The sequence below is a fragment of the Pholis gunnellus genome, assembly GCF_910591455.1.
Source record: "Pholis gunnellus genome assembly, chromosome: 8".
NCBI classification, from domain to species: domain Eukaryota; kingdom Metazoa; phylum Chordata; class Actinopteri; order Perciformes; family Pholidae; genus Pholis; species Pholis gunnellus.
In genome coordinates, this window is record NC_136534.1 from 6,004,155 (window position 1) to 6,029,942 (window position 25,788).

Sequence of the window (25,788 nt, forward strand, 5' to 3'; positions counted from 1 at the left end):
TAAAAGTCTATGTGCCTGATGCCCAATTCATCAGTATGGATGTCTCCGAATGACGTAAACCAGCACTCTTTGGCGCCACACAGGTATGACTGCATTAAAAACAGCAATTTGCATACATCACTTGCAGCTGTCCGGCCCGCCGCTAAAGATTCATTATACATGATGATTGTGTGATCGGTTGTTCTAGGAGGGGTAGAGGACGTGCAATCACGGCCCCCAGTTTCTGACAATCTTCATCTATTTGGTTATATTAAGATGAAGTTTCCCATGTTTAGTCATCGACCTCTTGTTTAGGCCTTTGTTAGAGCCGCATTTCATTTGAGGGCGTGAGATGTTCAAAAAGAGTCTAATTAAATGGTGATTAGGAGGCTATTTAATGTTAATCCTGCTGCCTTTGCTGTTGAGTGCAATACTTTGATGGAGGCTGTAGGATGGGTTTGTGGGATACAGCGACCCCTGCAGGCCAGCAGTTGTACTGTCCCACCATTAATAAGTGCCCGAGGCAAAGTCTATTATTGATATATTAAAAATAATATTAAACATCCAGTATTTAACAGCATACAAAATGATTTATGGCATTGTGATTTGTATTATTCGTTTTGACTGTGACATGTGTTAAATGTACCTATACGACACTAACAGTGAGCTGTAAATGTATGTGTGGCAGTAGGCTTATATTAAAAGGAAGGTGAATCATAAATAATTGCAAAGTAAACACTGATAAATGTGGAAGTACACAGCGAGCACAACGTGATGTGGCTGCTGCGATATAGCGCAACGCGCAAGGGAAGGTTTGTCTCTTGTCGGCTTCTGTACCTCCACCAGGAAGTCACAACAACTTCATTCAGTTTGTGTGGTGGTGTTACAGCGGCGGCTACAACTCTTTATTTCAAAATGCGTCGAAGAACCGAAGCTCAAGCATCCAACAGCGAACCTGTCAATGCCGATAGAAAGGTACTGCAACGTGGACGATAGCTCGCTGCTGCTGATATATCTTCTGTGCAAGTGACAGCAGACCTCTGTTAGCTAACACGAGCTAAGATAAAATCCTGTTCTCCAGTCCTTCGTTCAGATCAAGTGCTGTCTTTATTTCTGTTCTGTTACTGATCTGTGTTATCTGGAGCGTGACGCAGTATCCGACTGTGTCCCCCACCTTAGTACGAAGAGGAGCCAGATCCACTTAAAAAAACAAACACTTTCATAACTTTGCATATTTACAGCTTCCTCACGCAGTAGAATAATCATAATTTATTTTCTAACACATCACTAGCGACATGATTTTTAATTCGGCGTGCATCCACAACAATACAATATAACAATATTTGGATTTTAGGGTCAAATCCTCCACTAAATAACACACTGGTTAACCTTGATGCTCTCAATTAACCAAATATTGCAGTGCATTGAAATCTCTGAAAATGCTTATATTATATCATAAATGTAGAGTTTTACGAGTATACATGAATATATATGTTAGTATCAGATTTTTCCAACTATATGATGCTTAAGTAATGTGTTGCTTAACATACGTTTCCTTCTTTTCTCCATAAACTAGGATCCCGATCAAAGCGTGCACAGCCAGGCTGAAGGCCGAGTGTCCTGCGGCTCCGTGCTCATGACCGTTGGAAAGTGTTTACTCTTGATCATCTTCATCCCTCCGTTCCTCAACTATGCATCGCTGCAGAGAGAAGGACAGATGCTCTTGCCTAAAGGTTAATTATATCTAAGGCTAACAAAGTCATTGTTCCTTTCAGTTTGATTTGATACTAACAAAGCAAAACAAGTTTTTAAGAATATACTCATTACACGTGTTCATGTGTGTTACACGTGCCGTCGGTGAAGCCTAACCTTTCCCTCCGTTCCTCTCCCCTTTGCATCCAGATGGCCAGATTGTTGATGTTGGTTTGGGTCAAAAGATGCATCTTTTGTGTAAAGGACAAGGACAGCCAGTTGGTAATATGTGATGCTATTCTATGATCTGCCATGACTGGTTATCTTTCAACTTATGGAACATGATCTACATCAGGGATACTCCACTTGCTTTGACCCCGGGCCCCTTTAGTGAGTGGCCAGAGTTAGTGAACAAACATTAATAAATAATAATGAATGAATAAACATCCACAATCCTCCTATGGCCCTTTCTTTTTATAGACAACTGTTTTGATGCATTTGTATGCACTTTGACATCCTATTTACATTATTAAATAAAATCCTAAGTTATTTTCATTGTGAAATAGACAGTAGTCGCCGGGCCGCTCGGTTGCGGGACAAATCCTTAAGTTGAGTATCGCTGGTCTACATTGTCTGGCACATAGTTCCATGTCTGTGTGTTGGAGTCTTTTTTGCAGAGCTCATCCTGGTTTTTTTTTCCTTCTTCAGTCATACTGGACGCACCGACTGGAATGTCCTCAGACGTTTGGTTGCATGTCCAGGAAAGTGTGGCCACGCTAACAAAGGTCAGGAAAGGACACGATCACTGTGGATTCTCTTGAATGGCTGTGTTCTGAAATGATTGTCCAAAATATGATAGCTCTGTTTACAATGTTAAAACCATGGATTGTATAGAAGAAGTAGATGTCGTCACTCATTGATTCGGGGACTGCAATTTTGAAACCTTGTATTCTGCATTTTGGTTGTTGCCATCTTGTTTTTTGGCAACCAGACGTGACACGAGAGGGTGGAGCTAATTACTGAAGGCTGAATAAGACTTTTTTAGGCAATAAAAAATGTTAAAATAAACTTTTGTAAAGTGAAAAAACACTGTGAAAGGGTTAAAGATGGAAGACAAAAACACAGACAACTACCAGACCGACCTGTCAATCACTGTGTAGCCCCGCCCTAAAGCATACTCTGCTTTATGGTCTGTTTGACTCTAAATGGACCATCATTTACTAAATGAACATCATGCTGTATTGAAAACTAGAGATTGAGAGCATAAATGTTTACAATGTTTACTGAGGTAATAAATAAAGAGAGAAGTAGAGTCATTTTCTCATAGACTTCTATACAACAAGAGGAGTCGCCCCCTGATGGCCATTAGAGAGAATGCAGCTTTAAGACACTTCTGCATTGGCTTCACTTTTGGTTGCCGCCCGGTTAAAACAAGTGGGCTCATCAAAACTGAACAATGTATCTCAGATGAATATAGCTTGCTCACCAAGGACATCCACTGTGGTGAACTTTATTTAGAATCAGTTAATGCAGCGTTGTTGTTCGTGGTCAGGGTCACGCAGGGAGACTCCCAGCGGTGGCTCTGCCACGTCCTCTCTGCTCAACAAGGACTCGGTGCAGCAGAAAGTCGGGGCTGACAGCCTGCCCCTTGTTGTTTGTCTGAGATGTGACTCAAATTGGGTCACAGGCTTGTTGGGGGGGGGGGGGGGGGGAGGGCCCAGATACATCTGAACAACTAAATCACACGAGCAGTAACAGTGCCCTGTTTACACCATCTCTTATTTATCCATGTTACTCGGCTCTCATGCATTTTTAACGTGCACACACAGGTTAGGGTGGGGGAGTCCTTATTGAGAGCATCTCACGTGTATGTGGAGCATGGTGTTGTTTAAACAGCCCCGTGTACCTGTGGTGTCTCTGTTTGTCTCGCTGCTCAGGTGTGCACCTTTGACAGGATGGGGCTGGGCTTCAGCAAGCGGCTGCTGCCGAATGAAACCACGGGAACCGAGAAAGTTTGGGGGATGTCGACGACTGGACGGTAAGTACGCTGCCTCAGTGGGCAGTTGTCTTTTTGAGTGTGGGGGGGTGACACTTCTCTGCTGTACACAAAGTCTACATCGTAAACACAGAAGCACAGTTGTTGTTGGTTTTTTTTGTCCACGAAGCGGATTGTGAATGAGTGAGTGGGCTGTTTTTACACCTGCAGAGCCATCTGTCTCATTCACTCGCTGTTGCTGAGTTTGTAAAATTCATTTGTTGACGTTTTGGGTGAGACGTGGGCCAAACACACAGTCGTGTGGTGCAGGTGACTCTGGGTCTGACAAGTGCTGAGCGTCTACTTTGGAGCATTTTTCAGGTGTTGTTAGAAATACCCATCATGTTTCCCAGAGTCCTCAAAGAGGTTTTCATATTTCTTGTGCCAGAAAGAAAGAAATAGTCATTCTAATAAGATAAAGAACAGAGAAAATCAGCAAATCCTTACATCTGAGAAGCTGGATCCTTTCATTGTTTGTAGTGCTTGGTAGATTTGACCAACTCCTACCAAATAGATTGGCATAAAATTCCCAGGGGATGAATTGTAATGACTTCGCTGATTACTTTATTTTTCACCATTAGCACCATTACTAAGCGTACTGTTTGCACAGAGACGCTAGCATGGCTGTAGATGAATGTCTCGGGCTGCAAATGTCAAAGGGACAGTTCGCCCCGAAGTTAGAAATACATATTTTTCCTCTTACCTGTAGTGCTGCTCACATTAAGGCCTGTGGAGTATCTTGAGTAACCGGGTCATGATTTCTTTGGCGCTTTGAGCACCACAAGCCGAGTTCCATCTAGTCCCATGATGTTGGAGAGAAGGCAGACATCTCTTATTGCTGATGTCTCCAAAACTAGTCGACTCACACCAAAACAATCTAGATTGCTAAATAGCACTACAGGTAAGAGGAAAAATATGCATTTTTGATTTTGTGGTGAACTGTTCCTTTAACATTTCAGAAGCTGGAACTGTAGACTTTATGGAGCTTTTGCTTAGAAATTGATGTTCAGTTCAGTTCTGTATTATTTACCACTGTACAGTAACTACCCCTTGGGAATCAATATTTCCTTGATAAAGTGTCTGTTTGGGACTTCTCCTCCATGTTCGGCACAGACTGATGTGTGCATTCCTCCGCTGAACGCACCCCTTCCCTTCCTCACACTGTCGTGTGATTGGGCTCCAGTCGGCCCCGCCTCCCGACATTCGCAGCGCGCTTGTGGAGCCTTGAATCTGCCCCGAAAGGGACGAGCGAGGCCGGGGTTCTCCGACGGTCAGCGGCCTAGTTTACCTTGGCACCTGGCCCGCCGAGCAGCAATCAATTTCCCACAATTCAATATCCCAAGGAGGTTTGACGACTGCCTGACCTTAACCCGGGGAGTCTTGTAAAAACCCCTCATTCCAATCGGACGGCGCGGGTTTGATTTATTAGCACAACAAACCCAGGGCAGCAGACCTCAGAGAGGAGCTGCTACAGCAGCTCATGTAACGATGATGCTGGCGATGGTTTTTCCTGCGGATTCACGGTGAAAAAGGAGCCAGCTCCTTTTATGATGTCAATTTGGGTTTCCAGCGGTGCTGATTATTTTGTAACACTTCATTTTGCTTTTTGATGATGACTCTTAGTCGACTTGTTAACGAGCATATCAGAGATGAACGAGGTTAATGAGGAGACCCAGTCCCACCAAGCTGAATAAACACAGCTCCTGGCCCAGATGGCAGCGTGTCCTGGTTTACTTGTGAGACGGATTAGACAGTGTTGTTGTTGTTGTTGTTGTTGTCGTCTTCCAGGATGGTGGATGATCTGCACCGACTCCTGCAGGCCGCTGAGATAGCCACGCCCTTCATCCTGGTGGGCTCGGAGCTCGGCGCGCTCAACGGCAGGTTCTACAGCCACATTCACGACGTGTAAGTATCGCATCATGAAATCTACGTTTAACATCAAGGGCAGTTATTGTCTGCGCGTGGAAAGAGCTGTAGAACGTCATCTGTGGCTCTGAAGGAGCTTTGCTATTATCTGTATCCTACGAGTCCCCCAACTTTATATTGTAAATTGCTGAAATACCACCGTGACAATAACAAGCTTTTACATCAGCGAAGTTCAGTTTACACGTGCGTCACAGGGAACGTTCATTTTGTTTACTAAAACTATGAAGAAATATGTATTTCAACAACCTGATTAAATAGTTCCTAGTAATCATCCGATAGTACATTTGTTTTGAATGCCCATCCCTACAAAGTATCATTCTTAAATATTCAACCTTGAGAAAGATGAAAAGCTTTTACAAAGCATCCAACCGTACAATCTCCTTATGTTAGACCTCAGATAATGATGGGATACAATCTTCAGAACGTTTATTTAATCATGTTAAAATTAGTCAATTAAATAAAGTAAAATTAGTGTTTGACTCGATTGACTGAAATATTCAATATAATCTGCTGAAAGACTAAATTAAGTAAATGATCACAAATGAAGTAGCAAAATGAAGAGAGGAAACATTATGACTAAAGTTAAGGACTTAAAGTCGACTAAAATGACTTTTGGGCGACTGAAACGCTTTGAGTTGAAGTCGACTACAACTATGAAGGATGAAAATGACTAAAATGTGACTTAAGACTAAGAAGCATTTTGGTCTAAAGACTGAGTCTAAATCTAAAATAGCTGCCAAAATGTACACTGGTCACAGTGGATCGTACTGATCCTGTGAAAACGCCTCTGAAGGGAGTTTTCGTGTGTGTGTGGGGGTTTGTGTGTGTGTGGGGGGGTGTGTGTGTGGGGGGGTGTGTGGGGGTGTGTGTGGGGGTGGATGCGGGGGAGGGTGTGGGGGAGTGGGTGGGATGATCATCATCATCAAAGACCAGCAGACATGAGTCGCTCATTGTGATGGTACTCACACATGAATACATAGTGCTCTTATTGGGGATGTTTTCATAGGATTTGTTGATAATATAACAATACAGAACATTACCACACTTATCCTTTGTGTATAATAAATCATTTTGAAATAGGTCATCTTAAAATGACTTCATAGTTACATCACACACATTTGAATTACCTCGTCAAAATAAAGTGATGTATAATATTTGATTACTTTTCTAATGAACGTTTTAAACCTCAAAACTAAAAACCTCAAAATCCCCTAAAAACACCACAGCAGTACTCACTGAATAGTGTCACACTTTTGAATTGAAAGTTCCTCAATTTTCGCAGTAACTGTAACAAATGAGAATTAGATGTATTTATTGGTTTAATTGCGTAACTCTGTTACATGTAACGTACATAGTTGCCCTCAAACACTGCGTGTGCTGTAAGAGCTAAGTATTGCACGCCTCCCAAACTCACTCTTCACAAAATCTGCTCCGGTGTCCATTCCCATCCTCCCCCATGACTCGTCCATCTCAGAGTCAGTGCAGTGATTAACGGGACAAGCAGCCCGAAAGATTTAGTATTTAATCAGGCACGGTGTTGCTGCCGTTAAGGGAGAAAATGAAGGTGGGTGGATGACACCTCTCCGGATGGAAATATTGCCCCTGGATCTGGCGGGTGTGTGGTCATCTGTCTGTGGGGGAATCTACGGGGAAGACGGACGGCAGGACGGCCATCCGTCTCGCGCTCATTACGGCGGGGAGGGGGGGGGGGTGGTCCAGGAGGGTAAAGTGGACAGGGCTGGTCAATGAGTCTTACTTCATCCGAGTGTCCTCTCTCTGTCTTCAGGCAAGTGTCAGACCTGGTGCTGATCAATCCCATCCCAGAGGACGTTTTCGAGGACGACCAGTGGACGGAGTACTGGTGAGTTCGTAGCTGGTTTCAGAAGCGTGTGGGAGGATTGGGGGGGGGGGGGGGGGGGGGGGGGATGGAAAAAAAGTGGAAGAGGAGAGATGTGTAAGAAGCAGGAACTAGGGAGGGATGTGGAAAAGAAGGAGAAAAGAGGGTAGTGGGAAAGGAGCAGAGGGGGCACGATAAGGAGCTCTGAAGGGCAGAGAGGAAGCTGATAAAAGCGAGAAGCAGGGAAGAGGAAATAAAAAAAAAAGGGAAATGTACCAAGAAAGAGGATTAGGATGAGGAGAGCGGAGGCAGAGTGTTTCACAAGCGAAGCTCCAAACTCTCTCCCTTATTGGCTTCTGCGGGTGAGAATGGTTGATTATGTTTGCTGGGCGGGGCTCATTAGCGTGATTAATCGGAGGCCAAAGGAAGCCATTAGCTGATCGCGCTCCTTTAGCGTGAGACAGATGAGGGTTGTGGCGGTGGTCGGGACTGAGTGACAGACAGTGTAATAACACTGCTTTAATCCTCCAGGCGAGATATATATGTCAAGTGGTAGTCATTGTCACAGCATACATCTCATTATGCATTCATTATCATACAGGGGGGGGGGGGTCGAGGCATTATTAATGATAAAAGAGTGGAGTGGGGAATGTTGGTAGACTTGTCGATTACGTGACGCTAGCCGCATCTCAGATTGTTTACAAGCAAAGCGTGTCATGTGTAATCCTTAAAAGGTGTTTCACCGCCGAAGAGACTGTAATTAATCAGTTCCATAATGTAGCAGCACGCTAAGCTTTTAGATGTAGCTGACAGCCGAGCAGCGGTGGCTACAGAACGACATCTCTGAAGTGCATCTACACTCTGTTACTAATTCAAATCAAAACGCTGTTTGTTAATTTTGTTACTCAAAACCCATTAGATATGTGTACAGAATAGCAGTATTCATTATTGGAAATGTATTTAGTTTTAAATGATAGTTCAGAAACAGACAGACAGCAAAAGAAAAATAATTCCCCCCAATGAAATACAACATATTGCTCTTTTGATCACACATAGTTTTTTCCATTTGTCAGTTAAATGATGTTTTAAACTTACAAAGTGGGCTACACAAGTTCAACTGTTCAGAAGTAAAGTCAGGCTTTTAACAGAAATACAAATCCTTTCATCTGCAAAAGAAAATTGATTTCAGTGTTTTTGCATTTTTTGTGCAATTAATCAACGGTCCTATCACTCAGCCGTGAGGAACCCCAGAAGTAATTAGAATCATGTTTAAAGTTATTTATCTGAATACAGAGAGTGCTTCAGGTATGACTTGTCTTTGCAGGGCCAACCTGGAAGGTTCCCTCGAAAAAAAGCCAGTGGGATTTCAGTTTAGTTCAACAAGTTCATCTTAACAAATACATAAATGCAATCACCAGAAGCAAAAAGTAAAGAAGTAAAAGCAGACTAGTCAACGTGAGGGTCTCATTCCACCACTTGTTCGCAACCGCCATTTTTAAAACGCGTAGAATCCTCAAAATGAATGGGTGGAGTATTTGCTGACATGTTTTATTCCGTAGAGCAAAACTTTCAAACCTCTTCAGCTTGTGAACTTATTTCAGGCATCTGATCAAAAATCCATTTAAATAAAATAACGTTGACTTTCAGACGAGGGTTTTAGAACTCATTCCTGCTCCGTAGGGTGGAACTACCGTACGGTTCTATGTTTAAGTATAAGCCTTGGTCAATATCTACTTTTCCTTCACAGGTTCCATCAATGTTAGCAAAATGGTTGTAAGAGTTTAATAACCATATTTCTGTCATCTAGAAACACCAACTGGGTGCTGTGATATCACAGGAGGAGGAAAACATCAACTAATATCAAGTACTCTCATTTCCGGCATGACTCCGTGATACTTTGCGTCCGTCCACCAATATTAGCTCACATCTCATAGAAGCATGAGTGAAGCCAGATAAGAAATGGATCCCTTAAAATGGCCTAATTTGTACGTGACTCAAAGTGGAGCAGCACCATTTATCAGGGGCATGTGTCCAATTATCCTCCGATTAATAGGCATTCATTTCACTGAGTACACCACAGCGCAGCCACAATCCAATTACTCTGTGGAGAAGCAATGGGGAAATGAAAAGACTTGCATTTACTTTGTGAAAAAATCATTTTATCATCGGTGTCGGATTTCAGTGTGTGTGTGGGGGGGGGGGTTAACATAGAAACAGGAATGAGATGTGCAGTATGAAGAAAGAAAGGATGCATCACTGCGCCGATGGCATCCTTCAACTTTTCTTCCATGCTTTCCACTTCCGGAGGGATTATGTTTTCGGGTTGTCCGTCCGTCCGTCCGTCCTGTCCATTCTCAGCGCGATATCTCAGGAACGCCTGGAAGGAATTTCTTTAACTTTGGCACAAACGTCCACTTGATCCCAAGTAGAAAAGCCATACCTCAAGAATTCATTTATGTAAAGACAGACATTGATATAAACTCCGTCATGACTGGTTGGCGGAGGCACACAGCCGGTAATTCTAGCTTTTGTTCAGCAAGGTGGCTTGTAGGAGTGTATTTCTCCTCTCTTAGATACGGGGTTATTAGCGGTCGGAGGTCTTAGAGTATCTGGATAGATAAGCGTTGCAGAGGGGAGCAGGGCCGCACCTGAGCAGGGTTGCGGGGAGACCGTATCGGCTTTGCACTGGGAGGGAGGATTTACACATCAAAGACCCGCTCATTAACAGAGGCTCACTCCCAAAATGAGTTCTGTTGCATCTTACAAAATTAATCACCACCGTCTCCCGAGAGTGGTATTTCTGCGCTCTTGTGTGTGTGTGTGTGTGTGTGTGTGTGTGTGTGTGTGTGTGCTCACTTGTTGTAAGGGGTCAACGTTCCTACTTGGGATTTTCTTCTGCAGCCGTCGCAGCATGTGTCTCATCTCCTTGCGGGCAAAGATAATTCTGCCTGATGGAAAAATCGAGCAGTGGGTCTAGCATGAGAGATTAGGAGGAAGCCCCAGTATACGTCTGGACAAATTACATTCTGGATGAGAGCCACTGGTTTGAGTCACTCAGTGCTGTCAGTCTTTGTTTCAGCAGCTCAAGCGTTTCATCTCCTCCACTACAGACCGAAAGGTTCCTCACGTTTCAACATAAATCGGGATAAGGACTGCGATAAACATCACGTGGCCAGACGGATGCAAAGAGATGGCCAAGAAGCCCACATGTGATGAACATGTCATTCCAAAGCCTGTAATATACAGCGAGACCAGCACCCTTTAAGCCCAAGAGCCTTATTGTTATTGGCTGACATTTGAAGTTCCAATTCATTCCCGAGGTGTTGAATGGGTGGGGGGGGGGGGGATTAACAGCTGAGGGTGCTAAACAGGCAGCAACCTCTGGTTCTGCCAAGTGAAGCCAATGTGCAAGTGTCTTAAACTTGCTTTCACTCTAATGGCCAGCAGGGGGCGACTACTCCGGTTGCAAGAAGAAGTCAGATTGTATAGAAGTCTATGAGAAAATGAATAATTCTCTCTTGATTTATTACATCAGTAAACATTGTAAACATGAGTTTATGGTCTCAATCTCTAGTTTCAAGTCTTCTTCAACACAGCATGATGTTCATTTGGTAAATGATGGTCCATTTAGAGTCAAACAGACCATAAAGCAGGGTGTGCTTTAGGGCGGGGCTACTGTGATTGACAGGTCGCTGGCTACGTCACTCCTTCGCATTCCAAATATGGTAACTTCTGTCCATCGGTTGCAAAAAAGTCAAGATGGCGACGGTGAAATCGCCGAACTAGAGGCTTTATAAAGGCAGTTCAAAAACCAATAAGTGACATCCACTTCTTATATACAGTCTATGGTACTACCACTAGCCATGTTCCTTGTTCACACTGATCATTTTGGGGGAGTGGCTTTGGAGGGAGGCCTGAAGGGACGGTTGTCAGTGTTGCCGACTTGGCGACTTTCTCGCTAGATTTAGCAACTTTTGCGAGCTAGTGCTGCTCGCTACTTTCATCGGCAACACCGGACTGGGTTTTTACGGTTGGATTATTTTGTAAAATCGTGCGTACTCATGCTATTTTCTTTTTTTTAAAGATTACTCACCCTGTCTTTTAAGATTTACCTCGATGGGAACTTTTTTTCTTTTCTTTTTTCATTTAACGTTTCTTTTTTAGGGACGGATACGTAGACATAGAGAATTGCACAACGATTGTGTAATGCAGTATGTCCGTATGTAGCCCTTTAAAATAACATAAAACTATGTGGGAGACATACTGATATATACAGCACATGCACATTCAGACACATAAAGACATTTACATAGCATACACGTGGCCGTGTAAACACTTCAAGATAAGATTGGCGTTTGCAAACGCAATGCAGTTGTCAAAACTTAGCATGTTCCGTTTTTCCAGAGTGTGACAGTGGTGTGATCTTATTGGCCCTTTGTCCGATGTTTTTATTGCACGATTGTATGACCGTTCTGTCAATGTTAGACAGGCTCTGATTAGTCTCGATGTGTACGGGTGGACTTTTACAGATCTACTAATTATTTAACATGTTAATGTTCGGTGTCTAGAGACAAAGCTCTGTTTTTAGGTTTCTCTGTGTTCAGCTGTCGTTGGGGGTGTCCTGGTGTTCGTAGACCTTTGACCCGGATGTCCCTGGTTCACTTTGTACTGGGGACTTTTGTTGCATTCCCCTCCCCTCCCTCCCTCCCTCCCTCCCTCCCTCCTGGCATTTCCCTTCATTTCTTTATGTACCCTCTCTGATAAAGACATAAACTGACCCAGAAAAATAATTTTAAAAGTAATTTCTAAAGTTTTTCTTTTGTGAACCAGCACAGCGGGAGGATTTTATTGTGAAGCAGCTACAGGAAGTGGAATGTCTTTGTCTGTAGATTTGCTATTCCAGAATAAAAGGTGGTGGACCCGATATGGGCGTATCTTTCTGTTTGGTCAGCAGGTCAGTTTAATTGTATTGTAGGTAGAAATAACATAACGTTACAAAGGCCAAATCATGAATAAGACATGTGGACATACTTTCATACTAATAATCTAAATAGCTCTAGACTCTTCACTGGTCTGAGATTCCAGCTGGAATTAGACCAATGTCCTCAAAAGTTAGGAGAAAAATAACTAAAGGAATTACACTAACGATCCTTTTCTTCTTTTCTTTAAAAGAAGCAACTCAGCGAGTCATTCACACTCTGGAGTGTGTGGAGTATAAAACTAATTTACCCCATGGGGAATGTGTTTGCCCGGAGAGCGGGAGCAGTGGGGAATGCTCCCGTCTAATGGGCTGGTCCTTCCAATTTAATGAATGCTGATTGATTGGCAAACTCTCCGTTTTCATGTGCCGTCCCTCGGCAACTCGGTCCTCAACAGGAGCACCACTTAAAAGCCTCCTCATCCCATCCCTCCGCATCGTGGTGTTTTTTAATTACTAATCGGGGATAATTTCATGCTGAGACACAGAAGTCTGTAGTTCCAGTCTTTCTTTTTTTTTTCCAGGTACGTAGCTAATAGACTTATATCTTGCTTGTATGATGTGTGAATCCACAGAATATGGGGTGTGTCCTGATTTAATATGTGTGGATACATGATGAGTGCAAGTGGCTGCCGGGACAGCGTTGGCCTAACAGCTGTGTCTGCAGGCCCGAAATGAAAACAGCCCATTCTGTCCCATTCGTCATCCTACCTGTCATTAATATGCTGAGCAAGGCCTGCACACACACACACACACACACACACACACACACACACACACACACACACACACACACACACACACACACACACACACAGAGTCGTGATCACATTTATGCACTGACATACTGTACGTATATATATATATATATATATATATGCATATCATCACGTATGCACACAGCTTGCTGCAGTGTGTAGCAGATAATAGAAACGTTTCTCTCGCTCACCTGGAGCCCGCTCTGTATGACAGGCAGCGTATGACTGTCACTTTGACCGACGAGCGCTCACAGTCTCTGCTGCGTTCGGTTTGATTTATAGGCCGGGCAGGCTTTGATATGAGGGACGGAGAGGAGCGTTTCCATCCCTCGATGATGGATTTACAGGCCTGACAGGAGCCTCATCTCTGCTGTGTCTTACAACGCTGAGGAATTTAAACACTTCTGCACCCGCGTGCTACTGCAGTTCATTTAACATCATTATTTGGGGTTATGTAATCTCATTGCATTTGCTCTCTTCCCCTCATTGATAAACGGTAGCAGCCAGCGATGATGTATCCTGTCTCCCCCCACACACACACACACACACACACACACACACACACACACACACACACACCTTCAGAACCCCATTTGCTTTCACCGCGAGCTGTGTTCAATAACCCACTGGAGCACACAGCGCCGCTCTGAACCCCTCCGGGGATCCTCGGCTGAGATTGGCAGCAGTCACTCGGCCGTGGGCCGATGGAGGGATGGAGAGAGAGGAAAGAGTTGGGACAGCAGGAGGTAAAATGAAGCAATGGGAGAAGATGGACACAGGGACTTTAACTGATAAAAATGTGAAGAATCCCTGTGTTCTTTTGCACACAGTTAGTTAAAAAACAGAAATGAATTTGATTGTGTAAAATATCAGATTCCAAAAGAGAAATGTAGGAAGTCTTTTGTAAAGTGATAAAAAACACAAATACGTTATATATTACTGTACTATATACAGCTTCCATACGGAAAAGCTCCAACGGTGAGTGATTCATTTTGCTCCGTCCGTCCGTCCTCTCCTGACTCAGCTGATCCTCCCCCCTCATCCAGAGACCCGGGAATGCTAATTAATTGTAATTAGAAGCACTGTAAGCGTAACTATTGCTGTTCCGCTCCACTAATGAATCGAGGCTGCTGCAGTCCCCGTGTATTCACCCCGAGTGTAATCTGTCGGATTGACGCCGGCAGGATTCAGGCCGACGTCGGCTGTGGTGCAAGAGTGACACCTTGTGTTCACTCTGGGTATTACACCGCTGGAGCGCCCTTTACATTTCACTTGTCTGGGATTTGGGCAGTTTTCTGCTTATTACCTAATCAAAATGGTTGTAAACGTTTAAGAAAAACCGTTGAGTTCTCCATGAGCCAGAGTTAAATCTCTACATACAGTATGATTGGTCTCCATTTGACAGTATGAAGTGTGGTAAAGTACAACAGCTCCACAACCTTTGAATTGCCACATGCAGCTCATCATCACATTAGCTGAGCGATTCAAACAGTGACTGATTGGTGTGAAACAATTAAGTCTGATTATCTGAAGCAGACATGCTACTAAAACGGAACGTACAATAATTATTGTAGTTGGAAAACAATTATCGACTGTCTTTAAGCAAAATCAGCATAGTTTGTTGAATTAAACAGAATGTGACCAGAATGCATTTACTGTATTAAGGAACAATCAGTGATTCATTGTTTTTCTTTAGGATATTTCTGTGATGCAAGTTTAATAATCTCCACGAGGATATTACAGATATTACAACAACACTACAGAAGTATAAAAGTATGAAAATCAAAAAACAGACCATTGCAGGTCCAGTGTGTAGGATTTTGGCAGAAAGGAAGATTCTATTCATAACTATGTTTTTGTCTGAAACTAAGAATTGCTTAGAATGAGTCCTTTATACCTACACAGGGAGAAGGTCCTCGTCACATGTTTCTACAGTAGCCCTAAGTGGACAAACTACTGACTCTAGAGAATGCCTTTTCACCTGAAGGCCACCGTAGTCCTCCGACATGCTTGGGAAGGGAGGAGAGAGCGGAGGGGTGTTCAGCTGGTTGCAATTTGCAACCTCACTGCCAGATGCCACTAAGTCCTACACGCTTCTCCTTTAAGTAGTGATGGCATACAAACAGGTGCCAATGACAACTTGGACTCATGGTTTAAAAAAAAGAAATAAATGATGCTTTGTACTTTGTGATTTAAATGAACCAAATGTGATGCCGAAGGGTAGCGTCTGTGTCTCAAAGTATGTTATTTTAAAACTATTTGATACTTCATACTGCACACAATACAGGAGCGTGATACTTCATACAATAACTCAGGTAGGGTTAACGCTGCAGGTGTAAGGCGGGTGCTAATTGGTTGGCTGTGTCTGATACGTAAAGGTCAAAATGTGAAGTTTTATCTGAGTTACAACAGTTTGTTTTACTGTTTCATGGACTAAACCTGCATCAAAAGAGAACACTTAAAAACTAGGACATTGTTTAAATACGTTTTTTTTGTTTCCTTGTATTCTGTTTGTCAGTGTAAACGATGCAGTATATTAGCTGCAGGCTCTTCTGCTAAAGTAGCAATATGGATGTTTAAAAGCCATCACATGTAAATGTTAAACAACAACACAATATCAGAATCCATATTAGTCCCGTTTTTCATTGTTGTCAATCCCACGGGAAGCAAACAGATGATGGCCTTCTGTGAAATGGTGTTTCTTCAAAGGCACGAATGTCAAAGAAACGACATCGGACTGCTTTTTGTCAAAACTACAGTAGTGATGTCAGTGTATGGAGCCACATTCTGTTGAGAAAGGACTTGTAGTCATTAGCATAATTGAAACTATCAATCAGAATTTGAATAATTTTGTCCCCCTTGTTGAACAGAACTCACAAGTTGCCGTTTCACTTCGTCTCTCTAAAGAGACCGTGTCACATTAAAGTGTCTCGGTGAAGAGGACGTTAAATCACACGCAAACACAACAGTTTCAAGCGTAACACATTAAAGTCAGAGACTTATTTTCCTTTGTAGTCCTTCATGTGAAAATAGCAAAGCTGCAGGTGACCAGGCAGCATCACACAAGCACCAACCCAACTCTGGAAGTACCTGCATGTATATCCCCGTCGTCGGTGGCAGTGTAGTACTCTAAGCGTGACCTGGGGCTCAGGTAAATTGGTTGGTTGAGCTTGTTTTCAGAAAGGTGCCTCATATGTTGTCATGGAGTGTTTCACACATGTTTAAAGCGAACCGTTTTGTCCTGACTTCAACACTCTGGTTTACTACTTTTAAAGCGAGACACTGAAGGCAAAAACTGTTCTTTTAATGCACTGGTCAGTTTTGAGATTTTGGGTCCATCAGAAATACACAATCGGGTGTTTATTTTACTACTTTGTGTATTTGCGTCTGTAGATTTCTCCTGAATTCACCAAAAGTTAGCATTAGATGAGGTCTCATTTGCATATGTAACATTTCAGAAAGTCAACTGGGGAAGTTTCATGGTGATATCTATAATATATTACATTTTACACCGTATTCCCCTGTAGTGTCTTCAAAATGTATGTCATTTTACGAAACATATCTTTAAAGGACGTTTTCTCCAAATGAGTTTTTCTCAGATTTTGAGCCAGAAATCTCCACTTCAGCAACACTTACACACACACACAGACACACACACACACAGACACACACACACAGACACACACACACACACACACACACGTATGTGTGTTTTCTCTAAAGGTTTGTTCATATATCATTCATAGTCTTATTTATAGGACATTTTATTCTATAATTATTTATTTTTCTGGCTGTTGACAGTATTTTCATGGATTGATACAAAGAGATATCTAAAATGTCCTTTTATATATTCTTTGGCTAATATGTCAACAAAATGAAACAAGACTTCTGAACCTGGCTCTATCCATTGTTTACGTTTCTGTTCTGGAATTTGATACGATAATGCTGCATTTGCATAGTTAAACACATAATGACAGAAAACAGTTGTCTCAATGTTAGTAATCAGCTGTGGGAGTTTCATGGTGATATCTATTGGTTCAGTGTTTTACCCTGTTTAAACCATATTGTGCTGTTAAATCACGGATTGCATTACGGCCTCGTGTTGTGCTCCACGTTAAATTTGGGGGTTAAATATTGAATTGCTGCTCAACTCTTTGCCTGCGTGAGAGTTGGAGGCCTCATCACGTCCTCGTGTCCTCCCTCTTGTAATAGCCTCTGGAAGTCTTCATCTTTTTTCTTCTTCTTTTTTCTTTTAAAGTGTTCCTTTGGCGTAATAGTTAGTTGAGCCTCGTGTAATAGTCTGTGTTTAAAGGTTCTCCGCTCATTGTAATAGTTGGCAGCAGCTCGTGTAATAGTTGGTGTTTTGTGTGTGAGCAGGCTCTCAGGTAACAGAGGCCCTGCATATGAAATGAGATGGTAATGAGGAGGAGGGAGGGGAGCCTTATCACTGCAGGGCCAAATTCCGACAGTGAATTGCGCAGTTGTAACAAAAGTAACAGAGCGTCCATTCAGCCTGCACTAATCCAGATGGGAAAGTCAAACAGCAGAAAGTCCACGGCACAAACTCATTTCATCACTTTATTAATTTAGATATTGCCTTCTCGCTCCTGTGGGGAGGGAGAGGGGGGGGGGGGGGAAGCGCCCCTCTGAAATGACCAACATCGGTGAGGCGTTTTGCTCTACATGGTTCCCCCACTTCGTCTCCTCCCGTTATCTGTTTAATTCATCCCGCCAATCTTGGCTGTCTTTACCCACTAAATTTCCCTTTGACACGCATGCCTTGCTTCGCATAATCCTCACTCCGGGGCAGAATTAAAAATGGGAAAAAAAAGAGGAGGGAATAGGACAGGTGGCTGGAGAATCCTTGAAATAATGTTCAATGCCAGAGACGGGAATGATTTGACCAGATTCGAACTAGGGGGGGGGGGGGGGGGGGGGGGCATAGTTTTTTCTTTTTTTCATATCCTTTTTCTTTTTGGAATCAAGGGGTAGGAAAAGGGTGACAGGTGGAACATGTGCAGAGACTGAGGAGTGCCTTAAGAGGCAGGTCGGATAGTCGGTTCTAAATTGTGGTGCCAGAATGACTTCAGGGGGGGAGACTGTTGCAAGGAAGATGAAAATGTCAAAATGTCACTCTCCGGAGGTCTGATTTGAAAAAGTTTTTCTCTGCCTACCGAAGGCGGAGAATTGGAATAGACGACTTGTTTCTTTACGTCCTCCTGCATGGATCTAACGTTGACCCCGTGGGGACTGAATACATGCAGCTATGTGTTCTCTCTACACAGCCATTTGTAGCCGCTGAACAACCGCTGTTTGTATCAGCTTTATCTGACCCATCAGGGCCGACATGCTTTGCCGGAGCAGCTACAGTTCTTTAGGTGGCAGCGCGTCATATCAACAACAGGTGAAATGGGTTATTTTACAACTGAGAGGTGCAAACGTTTAAGATGGAGGTTCGATACGATCGGTGCGAGGGCAGTGAAGCGGCGCTGAGGCCTGCCCGTTGTAAAATGAAGTGTACCGCACTGCTGGCTTGTGCTGTGACAAAAGATAGCGTTGCGACTCAAGGTTTAGTTCTATACTGAATAGTCAATCGGACGAGGAATACGGCAGTTTTGATAAATGATCATTTGCAAAGTTAAGGCGCTCCGGTAGTCCAACGGTTACCACCCAACCGCAACATCCCCGTACATTACTCCCTGGTTTCCTGTCTGTTTATTAATCCACTACCACTATTAAAAACAGGCAAGAAAGGAAATCAATCTCAAGTTAGCGATCCATCCAATAGCTGTTGAGACGTTTCACTCAAAACCCCCAAAGACGACCTCACGGTGGCATTAAAGGACATTTTATAACCTGGATAATTTAAACTGGTAAAATAATCAACAAATGAGTCAGCGTTAGTTTCATTGCTGCAGCATGTGCGTTTGATATTTTGTAAAGGTAGTAAAATAGTTTATCAGGTATTAAAAGTGACTGTGGGATTAAATATAGCCGAGAGAAGCCGATAGGACACAGTGCTGTAAGCCTGGCCCGGACCGGGAGTAAGACTAAGACAGGGACGAGTGTTTGCCGGTGCTGGGGGAGCAGTGGTGGGGGGGGGGGGGGGGCTGATCTACAGTGTGTTGGCTGCGTGTAGGGGCAGGCTGCGCAGCGCGGCAATGGTGGCGGCGGCGGCAGCAGGCGCACGCCACTATTGATTGGGCTCCACAGGCTGAGACCAGCCAATTCAGAGCACCAGTGAGCCGAGACCGATTGGGCCTCCTGAGTTACAAAATCCCACAGCTCTTCTTCTCTCATCTGCCAAAAAAAAAAAAAAAAAAAAGAGTATTTCTCATTCCCCAGGCAAATGTTTTCCAAGAGAAAGTTTGAGATTTTGGGGGTTGAAAAAACTAAAAAACACTGGAGGAATTGTATGACTTGTATGCTTAAGTCACTGTAAAATACATTCACCCTTTGTTGTTGCAATAGAGCCGTTCAGAACTGTTGTTGAGCGGCACAAACTAAGACTAACTTGACTTGATGTTTGAAGATCCAAGTACTTTAAAGGCTACGATAGAGACTTATTGATCAAATGACTCCTTTTTATCATCTTTTAACACATTGCTTAGGATTCACGGCCCAAAATCTCTCTTCACCTTTCCTCCCACAGTAGCAGGTGGTTGTTTCTGGTAAAAGAGCTTTGATAGACAAACAAACATAGCTAGCTACCAGCTGGTGCAGCATTCAGCAAGCTAAAGGGTTGGTGGGCCAAAAGTGGACTCCAAACCAATGCTTACTTATTCATGGTTACTCCTCTTCTAGATGTGCAAATAGTCAATTATCTGCTAACACGTTAGCAGGGTTCCCACATGTCCTGGTAAACCTGGAAAACAGTTTTCCAGTCATGGGAAACGCGTGGATATTTTCCTTTAGCCGAGAATTCACTGATCTGCTGTCTATCAGAGCAGCTCTCCAGAACAGATAGCATTGCCATGTGAACGGGCTAAGTCATGTTCATGATCATCTTAACATTCCAATGGAAGTTTATGGACTATTGTAGTATTTTGAATAGTCACGTCACATGGTCGCACATGTAAGTTGCAACACAATTGCCCGGTACTCTGAATAACGTAAGTTACAATATCCTTCAAATGTGAATAGTAGTCACTCACTGGCTGGCAACTGTTGTAGTTTTTAGTTTTTTCATTCTATGATCAATTTATCATCATTTCTAAGCATGTAAGAGACGACTTCATAGCCATAGACTGCACGTCTTTTAAAGATGTCCACGCCCGCGTAGATCATTGGTTTCCATAGGACAGGAACGCACTGCCAGTAGTTACTGTTTGTTTTTGTTTTGTTTGTACAGTAATTGTATTGTCTTGTCCATGTCAGTCAAAAATGTGGCTTTGCATTCATTTCTAAGTACGATTTGAACTCGCATTTTTATGGCAATTTTATTTTTCCCATTATTTGTGACTTAAATGACACAAGTGGGCAAACTAAACTAACTAATTGCTTTGTGTTACTTAACATTGGTAGTTTGTACCAAATCGATCTTAACGAAGCTAGCTGGCTTGCTAGCTCAACAAAGCTAGCTTACTTTTAGCAAGCAGTTCAACAGCCATTGACTCTAATAATGTAATGACGCTGCAGGAGAAACGTTAGCTCTGTCAAATTGTTTCTCTTTTTTTCTTTTTTGAGCTACATAGCCGGTATTTTAAGGGTGGAGGTGCTTCGATTACTGCAAACAAATGTTGTACAATGTACACTAATGACTAACGGCCAGAACCAGCTGCGAAGAAAAGAAAAAGTGGGCGTTCTTGTTCCACACGAGCCAATCAAAGGCAGCTTTTAAAACTCCAGTGAAGTTAAACTGTTGGACTTTGGTTTGCCTCCTGCTAACGTTTACCGAGTGGGGATGTTTGTGTGTGTGTGTGTGTGTTTGTTCAGGTATGGTAAGCTGTTGCCCTCACTCCAAGCCAGGCAGTTTTCAGCAGCTACGGGGCTGAGCCGCATGCTGATCATCCTTGGGGTGATCGAACCGACTGTTAAAGGGGAAAATGTTTCGGAGGAGGTCATCCAGCGTCAGGTCAGGCTAACACACACACACACACACACACACACACACACACACACACACACACACACACACACACACACACACACACACACACACACACACACACACACACACACACACACACACACACACACACACGATGTATGCCCTAAAAGCTGTGACATAGATTTTTTAAGAAATTAAAAGTCAAAAGCGGCAGAAATCTTTTTTGTTGTAATTGTTGTGACACAGCAGGTCAGTGGTGATTAAGAGGTGATTTAGGAATGATTCATCAAGGCTTAAAAAAGTGCTTAAAAATACCGTTGACGTTGACATCTCTATCGTCTGGAGACAACGCCTCTTCTCTGTTCTTCTGCTCGGGCAATTTCTGTGCTTTCACTAAGCTAATTTAGGAACATAGAGGAAAACAAAGTGATATGTTTCAGGCCTTTTAGAAGCAACTTCTCCCATCTTCCCCTCCTTGCGGCCACAGGATGGTGCTAGTGGGAGAATAATCCTCGGCAGAGAGCTGCGAGTGGGTGATGACTGCAGAGGCGTCTGTGTCTCAGTGTCGTCCGGGGCCTGTGAATTGCTTGGCACACGGGCGCCAGGCGTCACTTTTAAAAAAAAGAAACGAGAATTGAACCCGTTCCCGGAGCTGACGTGACGCCGCAGTTTGCACCGTTATCGTCTTGACGCCTGCTATATTGTAAACTCAGCCCTCTGACAGGCCATACAGGCGGAGAGGAAACAGGCTCTTAATAAAAGCGACACATTATGCCGCGTGTTGCAGATGCAGTTTCTCTCCTTTTTTATTTTATTTCTCACCCGTCCGCACTCTGATCGGCTGTGAATCTGTTTTTCAAAACACACTCGCAGTGCTGACATGAAGTCCTGTAGTCATTTCTTTTTCACTTGCCATGGAAAACGTCTCAGGCAGAGGAGGAGTAATGGATTCTGGTGATGAACAACAACCAATATCTTTGGTAACATGGGATAATGCTCTGTAGGGGGGTGACACTTTATTATAGCAGGGAAACAATGTTTTGGAGCGTTAGGGCCATGGAGAAAGAGAGATTGTTGCAGGCTCATTTAGCAGCATTTAAACAACACTGTCCCACTTCTTCCCTTTTTTTTTTTAATAAATTGAATTTGTTCGGAGACGTCGTTGTGCCTCCGAACACTCGGTGACATCTCTAACATCCGTCCAGCAGCACATTTGAGCCGCAGCTGTTCACAGTTGGTTGAGACGCGTTCTCTGCAGCCAGCCACCCACGATGTGATGGCAGCAGTGATGAGGGACCCATTTCAGCTTTTCAAGTATTACAGTCGTTGCCAGAGAGATAAGGACATCATTGTGCTGGGATTCTCCAAGGACAGAGAGAGGTTTTGCAGACAGGCTAGTGAAGGTTATAACATGCACGCACGCACACACACACACACACACACACACACACACACACACACACACACACACACAGACAGTCACAAGCTCGCCGGACTCAATAGAGCATGCAGTCCATTTCTCAAGGGCATGTTCTGTAACCAGCGCTTAATTGAACCGGAGCAGACTTGTTTGCCGCTATGTTAGCGGCACCAAAGCTATCTCGGTCTCATCGCACGCGGAAGATAGATGCAAATTCTGCTCAGTTTGAGGAGTCTCGTCTTTTCCCCCGGTAGCGCGTGGTGAACTTTCCCTCACCCTGAGAGCCGGAGAATCCGAGAACCAAGACTGAGATTTTCAATGTCATATCAGTATTCTGGCCTGAGCCGGACACAGACTTGATTTTCACATCTTTTCCAAAAAATCACCTCGGAAAATGCAAACGTCAGATGGAACTAAGAAGTTAGAGTATTCTGCCTCGCCTTGGCATTGGAAGTCGCTTTAGCAGCTCTGACTCAGGGATTCAATCAGAGTATAATCATACTGTAAGTGCAGTTATGATAAATGATGGGTGGGGGGGGGGGGGGGGGGTCTAAATGAAGCGAGGCTTTGTAGTGATCTTGCTCACAACACAATACACACAACTGTGTCTGTCCCAATTTTGGATTCCACTGCAGGGATCTGGGGTGATTGTAGACGAGCACAAAAAAAAATGAGCCAAGTGCGAAGCGGAGCTATGCTTTGTTTTTTTGGACGTGCATAAAATGGCCCCAAAAATTGTCAGCGTTGTGGCGATATGGGATCGGAGCCGTGTGTGGTTAGGCAAAAAAAAAAAAAAAAGGGTGACACGCTGCGACTGTGGAGCAGCTCCATTAACATGTCAGCCAACAGACTTACCGAACAAATCTTCGGGATTGCTCAGATTATTATCCACGGAGTTACTCTCTGTATTGGTTCTTCAGTGTCACTCGGCTCCCTTCCTTTTTGTTTTCCCTTGTGTTGTGACTGATTTCTTTTCTCTGTCTCTCTGTGTCTCTTAGAAATACCTGCTGAGTAACCCGGCCCACCAGAGCAGTGTGGTGGATGAGCATTACTTTCTGAATGAAAGTGCATCTCAAGTAAGGTATGGAAACCATTTTTGTGCCTGTTTTTTTCAAATGAGTTTGCAAGTTTAATGTGGAAGTCAAGATGAACATTGGAATTGAAAACACTATAATGTTTCAGTTTTTGTTGTTGTTGTTTTTAAAGGGATATCGCAAAGTTTAAGCCCCTCTCCAGCAGGACGTCAGTGAGCGTGATCACCGGCGATTCCTTTGACCAGGAAATACCAGAACATCTGAACCAGGTGAGAGTGTTTACCGTGTCGCTGCACAACGATGCATTATTCACTCTCGTACAGTGACGGGACAATACTAAAGTCACGCTTGTGTAAAACAAAAAAAATCCAGAATAAATGATCTTTTTCCTGCACCAGATGGTCGCCGAGCTTCAAAAGAAGTTTCTGGAGGAGTCCTACCCGTCAGCCAATCACATTCACATAAAAGGAGCAGACCGGCGAATGATCTACAAGAAGCCATCTGCCATCAGCCAGCACCTGAGGAAGCTAGTCAACCGACGACAAGCCAAACAGCAGAGCGAGTGACCCATGGCCAACATGCAACAATAGCGCAGGCACGGACAGGGTAATCATTGAATATGTTTTAAATATTCAATAAAATATTCAAGCTATCTCTTTTTTTTTTGTTGTCCCCTGCAGCAATCTGTAGAGATTGTGTACAAGTCTGGTAAGGTTCATCAAAAAGTCCATTTTTTGAACATACTTCTTGCTCACTGGAAGCTTTTAATTTGAAAATAACTGGAGGGTGATTCAGTGCGATGACATATTTGCTGTCTTAGCGTCGGGAAATCTTATCTTTCAAGTTGTTATTTCAGTCTCTTTACCTGATTGGCCAGAGACAAAAATTAATACATTACTCCTTATCAATGTAAAGGCCACACACGCCACTGCTCATTTTATCTCATTCGGTTTAGTCTTAATATTCTGCCTTTTTATAGCCACAGGGAAACGTACATTGAGTTTCTCTCTCTCTCTCTCTCTCTCTCTCGTCAGCTGCAGTCATTTGTTACTTGCATATAATTGAGTTACATCACAAACCGTTGTAGACCTCCATCTTTGGACTTTTAATCAGCGAACAGATGAGTCTGGCCTGCAAAGCTGCATTTTTGTAAATCCGTCTTTATGTACGTTTGCGTCTGTTTTTATCTGCACTGAACTCGCTTTTGTGGCAAACGTGGACTGATGAAAGAAAGAGCAGACAGCGTTGGTTTATCCTGAGGATTTAAGTTTTAATTATGACACCACATCAAAATAAAAATTTCCAACAGATCTGGAATTTAATTCCATCCATATACATGCATAGCAACAACGTTTTAAGAAACATTTTCTCCCATAATCAGGACATTGGAATGATCATTTTACATCAGTATACCCACTGACCTCCCACCCATCTTGTTCATCAGCAATAAACGTAATTCTTGTACAACTTCTTTTTTTTTTTTTTCTTCCCTTCGGGGGTTACAAATAATTATATGCACAATCCCCCATTTCATAATACTGCTTTTCAGTAATGTTCCCTCATTTACAAAGTATTGCATTGAGAGCAAAATTTCAAAAAGGGAGACCAAAGTGTATCATCAAACAGAAATACAAGTACTATACAAGAATGCTGCCATCCTCATGAAAACATCCACATCTGAGTTGAAGAAAAGAGACAGGGACAAACAGCCACATATGTATGCAAAGCCATGTGTATATGCCAAAATGTGAGATGCAGCGTTGTGCCTGGTTCTCACCCCCAAATGGAGATTTCTTTAAGGCAAACAAGTCATTAGTAGCAATCTGCAAGTGACATTTTGGGCATATACAGAAACTGGTACAGCAAATAAGAATACACAAGTGCCTCAGTAGCTATTTTTGTGTCTAAAATGCATCTCATTTTTGTATTGTCTATCTGTTTCATTGAGCCTACACTACAGTGTAAACAATATGTGTGCTACACAAGAATGACTATACAATAACATTACAAACAACTCTGATATAAATTTCATTTTGAATTTAAATTAAGATCACTACTCCTATTAATACTGATTGTAAA

The 25,788-nt window shown here is 43.1% G+C and overlaps 1 protein-coding gene across 1 annotated transcript; it reads left to right on the plus strand.

Annotated features, from left to right (window-relative positions):
* Positions 1-835: 835 nt before the first annotated feature.
* Positions 836-25,718, plus strand: LOC306700078 (uncharacterized protein). The gene is made up of 11 exons (XM_079164974.1): positions 836-954; positions 1,556-1,712; positions 1,882-1,953; positions 2,380-2,456; positions 3,609-3,709; positions 5,495-5,611; positions 7,419-7,493; positions 21,141-21,279; positions 23,674-23,756; positions 23,882-23,978; positions 24,108-25,718. The coding sequence occupies exons 1-11, from the start codon at positions 895-897 to the stop codon at positions 24,273-24,275; spliced, it is 1,146 nt and encodes a 381-aa protein (XP_079021100.1). The 5' UTR covers positions 836-894; the 3' UTR covers positions 24,276-25,718.
* Positions 25,719-25,788: the final 70 nt, after the last annotated feature.